Source organism: Oryzias melastigma, linkage group LG15 (assembly GCF_002922805.2).
Source record: "Oryzias melastigma strain HK-1 linkage group LG15, ASM292280v2, whole genome shotgun sequence".
In the NCBI taxonomy this organism is placed as follows: Eukaryota; Metazoa; Chordata; class Actinopteri; order Beloniformes; family Adrianichthyidae; genus Oryzias; species Oryzias melastigma.
The window spans coordinates 5,696,613-5,711,742 of NC_050526.1; the positions used below are offsets into that span (position 1 = coordinate 5,696,613).

At 38.9% G+C, this 15,130-nt stretch overlaps 2 protein-coding genes across 3 annotated transcripts in view; both read left to right on the plus strand.

Annotated features, from left to right (window-relative positions):
* The window catches only part of pibf1 (progesterone immunomodulatory binding factor 1), a 20,062-nt gene extending 14,116 nt beyond the window's left edge, over positions 1–5,946 (plus strand). The window contains exons 15-18 of one of the 2 annotated variants that reach the window (XR_002921945.2): positions 2,163–2,293; positions 3,191–3,275; positions 5,442–5,604; positions 5,859–5,946. Coding sequence is in view for 1 of the 2 variants with exons in the window: in XM_024297160.2 (XP_024152928.1) it covers positions 2,163–2,293; positions 3,191–3,275; positions 5,467–5,604; positions 5,859–5,912 (408 nt within the window). In the remaining variant the exon portion in view is untranslated. The remainder of the gene's footprint in view (positions 1–2,162; positions 2,294–3,190; positions 3,276–5,441; positions 5,605–5,858) is intronic. The other variant, XM_024297160.2, reaches the window with a different exon arrangement.
* Positions 5,947–8,824: 2,878 nt separating this feature from the next.
* klf5a (Kruppel-like factor 5a) overlaps positions 8,825–15,130 on the plus strand; it is an 11,707-nt gene continuing 5,401 nt past the window's right edge. The window contains exons 1-3 of the mRNA XM_024297788.2: positions 8,825–9,741; positions 10,447–11,461; positions 12,330–12,393. Of these exons, the coding sequence (XP_024153556.1) occupies positions 9,577–9,741; positions 10,447–11,461; positions 12,330–12,393 (1,244 nt within the window). The 5' untranslated portion in view covers positions 8,825–9,576. The remainder of the gene's footprint in view (positions 9,742–10,446; positions 11,462–12,329; positions 12,394–15,130) is intronic.

Sequence of the window (15,130 nt, forward strand, 5' to 3'; positions counted from 1 at the left end):
GTATGTGATATGATTTTGTTTGATTCGATTAAATTTGATTTATATGATATGGTTAAATTTGGTTTGATTGGATTTGATTACTTGCATCATATTTCTAAGCTTGGGAATGCTGTAGTTTATCCAAGCTACCGTCAATTGAGCACAGTGTTCTATCAAGATATTTCACCAGTTTTTTGCAGAACTTTAAGCTAATTTAAAGATTTATTCCGTCTTTCAAAGACAGTAAATCACAACTTATTTTAAGAAATCTTATCAAGACAAATTTTACTATTTCCAGTGGCAATGACAAAATCTGTCTTGTAAAAGTCTTACAAAATGCAACAGGTTAAATCACTCATCGTATTATTCTTTTTCATTATTAAAGGTTATGGCAACATACAGATTGTACTAGAAAGTGTCTGTAAAAATACCAGGAAGACAATCAACACAACATAATGAATCTGAAACCAGCACAGAAGTTTTTGCATTTCTCACATTTATCACAGCAGTGAACAATACATGTAAAAAAAAAGGTGTAACGGCTATCTTCTCTTTCCAAACAACCAAAAGCCTTTGTTGTGATTGGCACACCACGTGCATGAGTTTGTAACAATCAGCCCTTAATTTTGGGTGTGTACCTTTTGTGCGCTTTTGTAAAGTCACGTGTGTGTCACTCGTGCACCAACGCTTCAAACTCATCCCGGAAAAAAGGAGGAATATTATGAGAATGAGAGTTCTGGCAGCCCGTCGCTTTTCTCACCACTTCTAATCTCGGTGAGGTGAGACATGCCAGCCAGAATGTAGTGAGCGTGGAGACTTGACTAAATAAGCCGGGCTTTCAGCTGTCGGCTGTGATTGACAGCGACTTGCTTGAAATACCTTATGATTCATGAAGTATGAATGAAAACTGCAAAACGAAAAAAAAAAAAAAAAAGATGCTTTCCTTTTATTAAAAAGAAGCAGGGCGTTGACCGCTCCACCACCCACACAGACGTCTGACTGCTGTCTTTAGCCTCCCACCCAGTTGAATTCACTACTAGCACCCAATAAAATATGTTTAATGTTTAACTTAAATTTGATAAGCCAATTTTAAATATCATGCTGGCTTTGTAGACGCTTTATATGATAAAAAAATGTTGGATTTCCTGTTGATAAAACTCTTTCTATAATGGACGTTATCTTTTATGACATCAGAGATAAGGATTGACCTGCTATGACTGTTGAAAAATGGTTTATTTACAGAATGAAGAAATGCAGAGCGGTTTTCTACAAGTTTCTCTGAAAATCTTTCACAGCTTAACCAGTTTCCCAACATCAATCTATTCGGTCTAGGCGGTTGGGGGTTCAATTTTTTATATTAAAATGCTTTCTTTTTTAAATACTTTTTATTTCTGTTTTGATTTGATTTAATTTGATATGGTTCAGTTTGATTTAGTTTGATTTAATTTAATTGGATTTGGTTCTGTTTGATTTGATTTACATCGATTTTGTTTAATTTGATTAAATCAATTTGATTTGATTTGATTTGATTTGATTTGATTTGATTTGGTTCTGTTTGATTTGATCTAATTTGATTTAGTTTGATTTCATTTGATTTAATTTAATTTGGTTTAATTTGATTTGGTTCGGTTTGGTTTTAGTTTAGTTTAAAATGATATGATTTGATTTGAGTTGATTTAGTTTGATTCGATTTGATTTAAAATGATTTGGTTTGAAATGATTTTAATTTGGTTTGATTATATTTTGACTTGGTTTAATTAGATTTGATTTAATTTGGTTCAATTTGATTTAATTTGGTTTGATTTAACATGATTTAATTTGATCTGAATTCACATTTGGTTCAATTTCATTTAATTTGGTTTGATTTCATTTAACTTGATTTGTTTCGATTAGATTTAATTTGATTAGATCTGATTTGATTTGTTTCGGTTTAATTTGATAAGATACAATGTGATTTGATTTGGTTTGATTACTTATCTAATCTTTTTTAAGTTTGATTTTTCCTGTCAAGAGTATCCCAGCTACCATCAGGTGAGCACAGGGTTCTACCAGAACATTTCAGGTCCATTGCAAAGCCATTTATACTCAGAGAAGGAGTTTTTAGCTCATTTAAAGATGTATCCTGTCTTAAAAAGACAGCGTTTATAGTATGATAATTTCTTGATACGTCTCCTGGTTTACAGTTGTCTGCAGCCAACCAACTGTTGCAGCAGGCCCAGCAGCCTCACAGCTACCTGATCAACACAGTGAGACAAAAGGACGGCCAGATCAGCGCGCTGAAGGAACGCATCTCCTCGCTTGAGGAGGAAGTCAGGTGCAGCCATCCTCGCAGACCCTCCTTTGTTAATTTCATTTGTCTTATCGCCGTTCACCCGCCATGCCTCCCTGCACGTGGATCTCTCTGCTACATCCTTATCTCCTCTCGTCGCTCTCTCATCACGTCTTCGTACGTGTGCAGGAGTTTGCGACTGCTTCACTTTGCAGCGACCTAAATCCTCTGTATTCTTGCTTGACAAGCATGCAAATTGACAGGGTGCAGGTTTTCTCTTGCTGCTCACGACTACAGAGCACTCACCTGGGGCAAGCAGGAGAGGGGATAAAAACTCCTTCCTGAATGCTGCCGAGCTCCTTCCAGCCTCCACCCCGTCTGTCAGAGATATTGAAGCTTCCCTGTGGCGGTGCTGAGCTATCTTTTAAGAGCAGACCAGGCTCACATGAGATTCTTCCCTCACATTCTGAAACCTGACTGTTTTGAGAAATGCAAATCTTTTTTTTTTTTCTTCTTTTCCCCTGATCTTATAGCATACTGAAGGGGAGCTATCTGCTGCTTTATGATGATTTTCTTCAAAGCCTCTCATGTACAAGTTCCTTCTCGTTTGTCCCTCAGGGACAGACAATTTGAAGAGCTCTTTACCTTTTATTTTATAGAAATGTATAATCTGGGTGTCCTTCTTTTAATGCCACGCTAAATTCAAACTAAAGATTTATGCTCAGTGCTTCCCTGTTTCTTCTTTTGTTTGAAATCGTATTAAAATTTCCGTCTGCCTTCACTCTCATCTCCTTTTCTCAATCACCCTGAAGCCAAACTCAACGTATTCAAAATAAAAGCACATATCGTGTTAGTAAAGGAAAAGAATTGTAATGGTAATTGCAGTGCTATAATGTTTTTATGTAAGATTTATTGCCTGCCTGTTTTCACATGTGATCCCAGTTCCCTGAGGAAGGAGCGCAATGCTCTGCAACAAGTGAGAAACGACATGGCCGCCGACCTGGAGCGACTTCTCAGCCATAGAGAGGTAAAACTATCCGGGCTTTTATTTGCAGTCTTTGGGTACTGCGTGTACCCATTTCTCTGATTACTTTATTTTTTATTCCTATTACTTTATTGATTACGTCAATTAAACTGTCAGGTTTTTATTTCTTTATGGATTAGCACAAATAACTATTATAGAAACAACAATTTTTAAATGTTGAGCAAATGTATTTCTTTTCTGCCATATATTATGTCATGTCGAAAGTGAATCACCTTTCAATCATATGTTAATGTAATAATTAAACGTGACAACTCAGTGGTATGGTTTCACCACAATGTTCTACAACATTTAAATGAGTAATCTCTTCTTCTACCCGGAAGCGATTCAACCTTAACAGCCGTTCACGGCTTAATGACCAATTTCTATTGAAACGCTCAGCATCAACCTGCTGCGCAACTTTGTTTTTTACCTTTTTTTTTATTTTCTTGTTCAGAAGTTTCTTTAAAAAATCACCAAATCTTTCATTTTTTTTCTTCTTTTTTGAAGCTAGAGCTCAAGTTCAATTAGAAAAAGAAAATCTCAATAGAGAATGTAAAGCAGGAGTATCAAACTCAATCGCACAGGAGGCCAAAATCCAAAATCAAACAGGATAAACATTTATTGAATACACTAAAACTAAATTTTTAAGACTTTAAAACTAACTTTTTAAAATAATTATGAGCTATGTATATAGCATTGCCTGCAATAGTGTTAGTGTGAATGCTGTATGCGGAATTTGGTTGCTGAAGATGCTAGTGAAAGATGCTGAAATTGATAGCTAAAAACACTGAAGCTAATAGCTAAAAATGTTAATGCTGATAGCTAGAATTTAGCTAAAATATTAGCTAAATACCAAATTAGCCTAAAAAACTAAAAAGAAAAAACTTAAGTTAGCCAAAACAGCTAGCATGTAGCTGAAAAATAACTAAACTTCAAAATAGCCTTAAAAACTGAAAAAAAGCCTAAATTAGCTAAAACAGCTAGCATGTAAATATTAGCCTAACTCCAAAACGGCCTAAAACCAGTTTTTTTAAAAGCCTAAATTAGCTAAAACAGCTAGCATGTAGCTGATATATTAGCTAAACTCCAAAATAGCCTAAAAAATCTTAGTAAATACCAAAATAGTCAAAAAAGCTAACATAAAAGTACATTTTAAAACTGTGACTTTTTAACATAATTACGAATAATAAAAAGGCAGGAATATTATTTCAGAATAAATCAACTTAAACCTTAAATAACTTTAACTATTTTACTCTCCAAAAAAATATATTTTGTCAAAATTATAAAAGTTAGAAATGAGCGAAAGATAGCATCAGGACTTTAATAACAATTAAAAAAAATGATCTGAAGGGCCGGATAGAATTACACAGGATGACTTTGACACACGTGGCGTATGGTAAACGCTGTATACTTGTATAGTATACCTAATCTCTCAACATTGTTCATGTCTTCTATACATTGGGAGTGAGATAAGCACAGACACTGCTCCATGTAGCGATCAGGCTAAAAACATTAGCTGGTAGCTCCTCCCACATGTGGCCACGGCGTCAAGTTCAGAAATGCATTTCAGGACAGGCGGCGACAGCGAATTCGCCACGTGAATTTGACGCATAAATCCCGTTAAGTGTAAACACAGCATAAGAATGGGTCAAATCAACATTTGGTTATTTTTTCTATAAAAGTTTCAAGTGATAAATTCTTAAAAACTCTTTTTGTTTTAACAATTTTGTAAGTAAATAATTGTTCAATTTGACAATTTTTTTGTTTTCATTTACATGAATACACATGTGTGTGCGCGCATGTGTGTGTAAACGCGTCCCTAAGCCAGCCACTTGCTGTAAAAACCTAAGTGCACTGTCATAGACAGCTGTTCTTCAGCTCGGCTGTTTGGGATTCCACCATGGTTGCATGTGTGTTTGTGCGGATGCGCGACTGCTCGTGCATGCGTGTGACATGCCAGGGCTCATGTCCTGAGTGGTGGTAAATAGAACGCTGCTGCTGCCAACCCCACAAACCCCTTTAGTTTGTTAAACTGATTACAGTTTGTCCCAAAGCAGATTTTTATAACATTTTTCAAAAGCAAAGGTTGTAAGAGCTGAAAGTCAAACAACTGTGTTTGCGCTACACTCCCCAAGCGTTTTGCTCTTCACAGGTTTTTTTTTATTAAAGATTGTAAAACAATGTGCGATTCCAGGAGTTGGCGATGATGAAACAGGTTCTGTTCAGCATGCAGTCCAGACAGGGACCTGCTGTTGACCCAACTCCTAAAGCGACCACACGAATCAACAGGACTGCGGACGAGTCGCCGAGCAAGCCTAAACCCACTGTGTTTGTGAGTTTCTGAATCAGTAACAGGCTTTTCTGAGTCACTCTAGCTCAACCTGATCTGACAAAAGTTCAGACAATGGAGCACCTGAGAAATTATGGATTGCTTTTTTGGCCGTTTAGTCCATGAACCTTTCAGCACTATCAACAGAGCAAAGATATGCTTTTGAGTATCCTGTTGAATCATGAGAAAATCAAATAGGTGTGCATGTACCTTGAAAAAACACTGACCTATGCTTTTTTTCTCTCTTTTCTTTTCAGACTAAAAAGGATGTTCCAGATTGGTATCAAAAGCTGAAGCAGAAACAAAAATAAACATCTATTTATACTTTTGATGAAAAAAAAAAAAGTTTTGCTTCTTAAATACTTTTTTTTATTGTATATTCCTATTTTCACAACTCAACTCGTAAACTCACTTTTGCAAACATTTGGTTTGTTTTCTTCATTCTTGCTCAAACGTTATTCAGACGATGCATTCAAAGCCAATTTAGCTAAAATCAGAGATTTCGTAGAAAGTAAAAACAAATTTTGCCCAATGCCCAGAAATGCCTTTATGTGACCAATCTTTATCACTATTTTCTTTTATTTGTAGGGTTTCGTGTACCGCTTGCTACAGATAGAAAACACAGCAGGAGCCTTAACCTTTGATTTGCAGAAGCAGAAGCTCCTTTCGCTTTAAATATAGACATAGTGGGCATACCTTTATCATTTCGGACCATGTTCTTATCGGTGTCATATTAAACTCTTTGCACGTGGCTTGTAATACTCGCTAGTACTTTTCGTGAGCGTATAATTCAGAAATAAACCAACAATTGCATTTATTTTTATGGAAAATTACTACACAAACAGAGACCTTAATAAAAACCAGTTCTAATATGATTTTTATTTTAACATCCAGGCCATTTCAGAGGTCATACACTAAAGGTGTAATTATATATTTTAGCAAAGATTCGATTCATATCAGAATTTGTGGTTGCTGATACTATTCATAGTTGGTTCATTCTGAACAATCCGATTTACCGACCTAAAATCCATCCAGGATATCTTCAGCCAAAAATTCAACCACTGTGTACAAACTAAGGGTGTGTATTGGCAAAAGTCTGGTGATACGATAAGTATCGAGATACGCGGCTCTCGATACAATATGTATCGCGATATATCTGCAGACCTTACCAGAACAATTTTCACTATTTTATTTAAGCAGAAGCTTTGTGCATGAGCTGCTTTCTTTCACTCGTTTTTTTTCTGCGTTCGCTACAAAGCACCGCAATCCACGTTTTTATATGATACTGGCAGCAACTTCGTACAGAGTTTCGATTTGGTACCCATCCCACGTAAAAAGGAAGAAGGACATGTCTTCTAACAACAAAAACCACTGAGCATTTAACACAAGCTGGTTCTCACGAGATCTTGTTGTTGTTTTAGTTGTAGAGTTGCGCAAAGAGTGTGCTGTGCTGCCAACTAGTGGTCGGAGGTGTAAGTGGAAAACTAAATATCGTCTTGTCAGCATTTTAAATCGATACAAGTATTGCCAAATGAAATATTGCGATATATCGCCAAATCGATTTTTTACCTACACCCCTAACAAACAAACAAGTAAATGAGAACTAACAGCAAATCCATTCACATTTTAGCGTCATAAAGTTCAGCCCACTGTTGGTTTTCCACGTCAAAATAATACAAATAAAACAATAGAACATAACCATGTCTGATCCCTGCGGGATAATAAAGGTAAACAATGACAAAAATTATTTGAAACCGTCAAAAATCTATGTAAGGAAATGATTATTCACACATAATTTTCTAAATGTGTACGGCGAGTTGAACTCTTGTCTTGGGTGCTCTTATTTTGAAAGCTGAAAATACGTGGCTTCATATCGGCACTTAAAATATTTGCTGTGCCACTTGCTAAGCATTCCTATAAGCAAAATACAACCCATTAGAATAATATCTGCTTAAATGAAAGGGCCAATATTTTCAATAGAACCTCAAATATTGAAGGATTATTCAAATATGTATTCAGATTTGTGAACGATCTAAGACAGGAAATGAAAATACAGTTCGGCTGGACATTCATGAAATAAATATTCTACTTTTTTCTGTTGAAATTGGTATGGTTACTTTTCATCCTTTAAGTAAAATTGTGTTAAACAGCATTCAGCTGTCAGCTTTGCCTTCTAAACCCGTAAATTTTAAGTCACTATTTGCATTTCTTCCCCGGTCGCCATTTTGGCTGACGTCACCGTGAAAAGGGTCTACTGTTACAGTGCAAAAACTATAAAACCATTACCTTTAATTTCAAAATTTGTATTTTGTTTTTTTATTTTTCATGTTTATTATTTTGCCAATTGTGACCCCAATCAAATAAAAGGGGGAAAAATAGCTTTCAGAAAGATTTCATTGAAGGCCATAACATTGCATATTATACTATTATTTTAAAGTTCTAGTAACATTTTAACCCCTAAAGTCTCAGAACTATTTTACCTTAAACATACATTTATGAGGAAAAAAACACAAATCAAGTTGACAAAGTAAAAAAAATTCAGATATTTTGACTGATATCACCGCGGACATGTCATGGGTTAAAGCAATTTGTACTAGGTCTGCCACTATTGGTCGACTAATCGACTATTAAAATAGTCAATGACTAATTTATTTATTTATTTATTTTTATTATTTATTAGTTTATTTCACAGGGACAGGGCACATCAATAGCATTGCTGCAATGTGCCAGAATTAGCCCCCAAACTATTTTTCATCTGTAGTCCCTGGACAGGTGTTAAAAATTATCAATCTAAAACACTCAAAACATCAATTGATACACAAGTAAAAAAATATAGAAAAACATTAAAAATACATGTTAGAAAATCAGTAGTCAATTGTCGATCAGTCATTACTTTAAATTATATAAAGTTAGAGTGTAGTAAAGTTGAAAGTTATAATGGCATTATGCTAGCTTTTTGAACTAAGGTTTTTTTTTGGCTATTTTGGAGTTTAGCTATTATTTTACTGCATGCTAGCTATTTAGGTTAATTTATGCTTTTTTTAATTGAATTGAACTTAAATAATATCACAAAGAAAAATTCATTTGTTGTGACACCAGAAACACTTTTCCTATGGGAAGAGTGGTAGAGGCGTGGTATTGATGCTTTTTAGGGTAATTTGGAGTTCAGCTAATATTTCAGCTGCATGCTAGCTAGCTATTTTTTTCAGTTTTTTTTGGCTAATTTATGATTTTTTTAAAATAATCTGTGATTAGTCTATTAAAATAATCGTTCGAGGCAGCACTAATTTCGTACCTTTTTTTAAAAATTATATATATATAAACGATAATCCTGTGCTGGTCCCCAGGTTTATGTCAGGACCTAAAACTCTCTGTCAATATACTGCTTAATGGGATGTCCCAAAAGGGGAAAGCGGCTTTTATTGATGCTTTTTAGTTTTATTTTTTGTCAATGAAATTCATAAAATTTTCATTTTGTTAGATTTTTTTACTCTAAATTTGTATTTTGTGATGCAGTCCAGCACCACATGTATAGCCTGGTGTTATGTTTGGATCTGTCCCGGGTTAAAACAGGAGAAAAGGAACATTTAGCCCTTCAGAAAGAGGCAGAGTTGATCCTCCTCGTATTGGAAGCGGTCAGACCAGTCCAGCACTCGTAACTACACGCTCGTTAACAGACGGGGAGAAGGGCGGTGGCCGGCGCGTGAAGGATCAAAGCGTTTTTAAACGTTTTGTGGGCGGGGCTCCTACTGTATTTACGCTGGGACCGCTCCGCCCTGCAACAAGACATAGAAAAGTGTCTGTGGGTCGGAGGAGGAATGGAACAAGTGGAAGGAGATGCTGCCGACGGGCACACGTCAGTGACTCCGCCACGCGCTCTCCGTCGCCGCCTCGCGCTGTAGCATCCATCCATCCTCCATTCTGCGTAACAGGACGCGCCGCGGGTCGTTCACGCTGCTGCTGCGTCGGAGCTTCATGGCCGCAACACTCACGATGAGCGGCGGCGTGCAGGAGGACGTCTTCTACCCTCTGCAGAAGCCGACTCTGCCGGCCGGATTCCCGCTGGAGGACTCGGCTTTGTTCGGCTTGGATTGCAAGATCCCCGACACGGATAAAGCTGGACATAATGAGTACGCACAGGTAAATAGCCGACTTCACTTGTATTTTTTTCTTCTTAATGGGCGTGGCAGCTCGCTTTAGGTTCGCTTTAAATATGGGCCTCGTTGCGGGATGTCAATCAGCGCGTTATTTTTGCGCTAATTCGGGGGAATCCGCGAGCAGCTGGAGAGCGGCCGAGCCCGCAGACGCGTTCGCCGCATGTTTGCTGTGCCAGTCCGCCAGTTGGCCACCAGTTGTTGGTGCCCTCTTGGCTCACGGCGTCCATACCACGGCGACGACAACTGACTCCGGACAGAAATGTCCCGGCAACTCTGTAGTTTGTGGAAAACTTGGAGATCAGTGTGGAACAGCTGGTGGGATCAGGAGCCTGGAATACCAGCCCATCCCCAGACTGCTGCTGCTGCTGCTGCTGCAGAGGACGGGGGAGACTTGGGTGTTTCCCCATTCTCTTTCATGTTGCTCCTTCATCCTCTGCAGTTCCATCTCCAAAACAGAAAGTTATTCTCCTGATCTCTTTGTCTCAAAGGCATCCGTATTTGTAATTTGTCCTGGGCTGCTGGCCTCACAGAGGGCAGGTTTTTGAGTTCAGCCTTGCAGCCAGAGAGGGAATGTTGCAGCCACCTATTGATGACTACTTGATAAATGTTTTAGTAATGACTCTTCTATCAAATGCCTAAGAATAGTTTAATGGAAGCCAGTTTTTTTCTTCATTTTTTTCCTCTACAGGCAAAGTGTGAGATGGACAGGTACCTTTCCCCTCAGCCCCCCCCCTTCCCAACACACGCCGACGCCCACCAGAAGCTGAACAGAGACGGTTCTGACCCGTTTTTCGCTGACGATAACAGCGGTGTTCCCTACACCCTCAACATGAATCTTTACCTCCCTGACATTGCTTACCTGAGGATGGGTGTGAGTCAGCAGGTGCGCCCCCCTCACCAGAACCACGCCGGGCTGGCGCAAGTCAAGACGGAAGCCGCCTCCTCTTGCTTCTCCCCCAATTTACAGCCTCACTGCCCCAACGCTGCCCCTACGAGCGGCTGCAGAGCATCCCCCGGTAACGTTTCCATGGAAACATCCACCATAAACATGACGCTGACGGGTTTGCCAGACTTCACCAGTGTTTTCACCCAGTCGAGGGGCGGCCGGGGAGCTGAGTCGGCGCCCGAAGTGTTTGTCAAACAGGAAATCCCGTCACAGTTTGACCTTCATCACGACAACAGCAGCCCACTGTTCCAGCTCCTCAACTCAGGGTTGGATCACCAGAACAATGCCATGGAGGTCCATCAACAAATACAGCATAATTCCACCACACCGGTTCACACGCCTTTCCACGATCTGCCGGTTGCTTCCTCTACTTCCCAGCAAGAGCAGGCGGTTAAACCTGCCTACCACGGCATGGCCAACGGGGTGTACTCGCAATCTCACACCCAAGTCCATCCTCATTTCCTGCAACAGCAGGTGCCGTACCTGCCGCCCTCCCCGCCGAGCTCGGAGCCGGGCAGCCCCGACAGGCAGAAGGAGCTCCTCCACACCATGTCTCCTCCCCCCTCGTACGCCGCCACCATCGCCTCAAAGCTAGCAGGCGGCACTCCGGGACCCGGCAACCTGTCCATGTCCCTCGCTTTAGGTCCCAAGCAGGTCCAAGTCCCCACAGCGTCCCCACTACAGAACCCCGTCCGCTACAACCGGAGGAACAACCCGGACTTGGAGAAGCGGCGGATTCACCACTGTGATTATCCAGGTTAGCCGAACACCCTGACACTGTATGGATTTTGATTGCTGCAGTTGTGTGTTTTCGTTGTGGTCGGGTCAGTGTCCGGTCAGCTCCACGGCGAAAACCTTAACTTTTCTTTTTAAATGATACGTTATGAAGGAATTTAGGTCACCCTACTTCCTACACTCAAAGTATATATCATAATTACATAGCAGATAGTCTGATCTGAAAGTTCTGTGCATTCACTTAAACAGTTGGGACACCTCAGCCTGTGGTTTCTAAATCATCACTGGAATGATTGTGGAATGAACCTTGTGTGCGGGGGCGTGTTAATTACATAGATCTTCTGCTTTAGTCATTTGATCTTTTTTTTTTCCCACACACAAGCTGCATGCATACTTGAGATTGCTCATTCAGGTTAAGGTGTTTTATTTTTTCTGTTTTTTATATCTATAACTGGCTCAAACTCAAAAATGAAAACCCCTCAAACTGCAGCCGTATAATGTGCAGCTACTTGCAGGACGTGTAATGTCAGCTAGCCTGCGGCGGCACGTAAAATAAGCTTAAGCAGAACCCTCCGACGCATGCTAGCACACGTCGAACTTCTTGAAGAGTTAGATGAAGCAAATCCATCATTTCCACAGGTCAGCATTTCACACAAGTGTCTGATTCTTGCGCTGCTGCACCTGCTCGCCGCTTATTGTTCGTTGTTATAAAATCCTGTTTGTAGGATCAAGTTTGTCTCACAAAATCCCTTCTTTTTCTGCACGACACATTCCAAGAAGCTTCTGCTCTTCATTAGTTTAAATTTCTCTCATACCACAGTGGGTTTTATTGGGTGAGTACATTTCTGACATATGCAGGTTATTTAAGTTGTGTGTTTGTCTGTTGTCAGGCTGCAAGAAGGTCTACACCAAATCGTCACACCTGAAAGCCCACCTCAGGACTCACACGGGTAAGATGTTCCTCAAACTGATTTAAAATAAAAAAAAATGTTTTAGTAGACTGCCACTCTGCACTCGGATTTCAGTGTCTGCCCTGGCACTGTGTTGCTAGGCAGAGTGTTGTGTTCTTGGCATGTGTGTGTAAATGTATCCCACCTCATTCCCATCCCCTGCCCAATATACTATTCCATCAAAACAGGTGGAAGTGACACACTTCTGCCTGGGGGATGACTCTCAGTATGTGATCAGCGCAAGACGGGGTGGTGCCATCTTTCTCAGAATGACCAGATCAGGAATTGTTTAAATACATTCTTGCGTGTGCACTTACTCTAATGTCATTCCTCTAGTACACACTTTTTCATATCTCCCTGTCAACTATTTTGACCAATCCTCTTGTGGTCTATTGTAAAAGTGTTTTAATAATATTGTGCCATTTTAGCCAAAATCCAAAAACATTCGTCGTTTTCTTGGAGGGTGGCATTAGAAATTTAACTCTGAATTGTGGGCGGGACCATCATCCATCTGTTTACATGAACCTCACATTACCGGTAGGGGTGGGTTGAAAAAAAAAATAAAATCGATTAATCGATTTGAATCGATTTAAGCTTAATAGATCAATAATCGATTCACAAAAGATATGAATCGATTTAGCACACAAAGCTAAAGTCCGCTAGCTTGATGCTAACGTTCAATAGAAATTCCCATAGGACGGCTAATGCTAACGCTGGGTTGACCCAAAAAAATATATTGCTGACTAAATGAACATCTTTATTTCCTTACATACATTAATTTTCCAAACTCTTCATTTTTAAAGTAACTATTTATGGTCTTTGTTTTTTTCCCCTCATACTGCTGTCTTCTTCTTGAGTTAAGTGTACTTCTTTCTATCACCACCTAGTGGTCAAACTGAAACGCCCCCCAGGAGAAGCAGAACAATGTTTACAATGTTAATGATCTGAATATTTTTATTAGAACTTCTACCTTAGAGAAACCATGCAAGACTGAATGATATTAACAATCTCATTATTTTACTAATAAATTTTACAGTATGTATCAGATTATTATAAATATATTCAAATTAAACAATAGATTTTTAATGTATTTCTAAACAAATGTGTATAAATTTGTAAACTTAAAATTTAATTTAATTGAAGAATCGGAAAAAATTGTAATCAAATCGATTCAGGCTCTTGTGAATCGAATCGTTTCTGGAAATTATAACCAATACCCAGCCCTAATTACTGGACCGGTTCTGGTTAGCGGCCCGGAGGTTAGGGACCCGTGATTTAATGGGAAAAGTCAGTACGACAAAAAAAACGACGACTTTGGGACACCCAAGTAGTGCTGCTACAATCGATTATTTTAATAGTCGACTAATCACAGATTATTTTTCCTGATTATTTGACTAATCGGGTCATGAGCAAACTGGATGTTAAGCACACATCTTAACCATCATTAGCTTTAAACTAACTAAAAACTAGATATATAGGATTACCTGCGATAATGCTAGTGGGAATGCTGTAAGCTGAATTTGGTCATTGAAGATGCTAGTGCTGATAGCTGAGATGAGATGCTGAAATTGAAAGCTGAAATTGCTGAAGCTGATAGCCAGCTAAATATTAGTTAAATGCAAAATTAGCCTAAAAAACTGAAAAGAACAACCCAAAAACTAAAAAAAAAAGCCTAAATTAACCAATACGGCTAGCATGTAGCTGAAATATTAGCAAAACTCCTGAATAGCCTTAAAAACCTTAATAAAAACAAAATTTGTCCAAAAAGCTAGCATAAAGCCATTATAAGTTTTAACTTTACTACACTCCAATACCATACAATATAAAGTAACGACTAATATACTAATAAATTAGTCGTCGACTATTGTAATAGTCAATTAGTCGTCGATTTGTTGACTAAAAAAGTGACGCCAATTTGTGTCAGTCTGTGACGACTTGGGAGTGAGAATGTGTTGAACCTTATGGCTTACCGTAGTAGCTTCTGTGTAACACCTACAAGGTTTTTCCAACAGCATTTTTGCATCCGCTCCTGATTCACAACAATTTGAATCAAGGCTGCCTCTATTAGTCACGACTAAATTGACTATTAAAACAGTTGACAACTAATTTAATAGTTGGTTGGTCTTTTTTTTTTCTTTGTAATAAATATCTCAAAACTACAGTACATGCTTTTTAATGTCAGTGCTAATCTGGGTCAGTAGTGATGTCACAGGAAGTTCTAGGAAGACTCGGATACCAAAAAAGAAATTGACGATTAGTCGACTTTTAAATTGATAGTTTGCTGCAGTTCTAATTTCAATAAAGAAATACTCTGAATTTTAAGCTTAATCTTCATATATCCATATTAAAACATTTTTTTCATTGGAGTGGGTCCTTAAGCTCAATCGCTGTCTTTCCACTTTTGGTTTTCGGATGAGCAAAGTCAACAAACAAGCGCTTAGGTGTTGGGTCCCACCTCACTGCAGCTAAGAAAACAGCGCTTCTGTTGATATCTACACATTCCTCGCTCATCTGGAAGCCAAACGTAAAAACTTTCTCTCAACAAGAATGTCTTTCACTTACAAGCATGAACGTCTTGTTCCGAACATGGCCGTCCGTGGGCGTGTGTGTTACAGTTCAGTATTAGGAACATGGCACAACAATTAGATCTGGCGTCATTCGTGCTGCAGGCCGATTGTGGTTATTGCAGTTATTACAGACCGCAAGATGAGAGCACAACACATAAATGGTCGTGCAGCAGC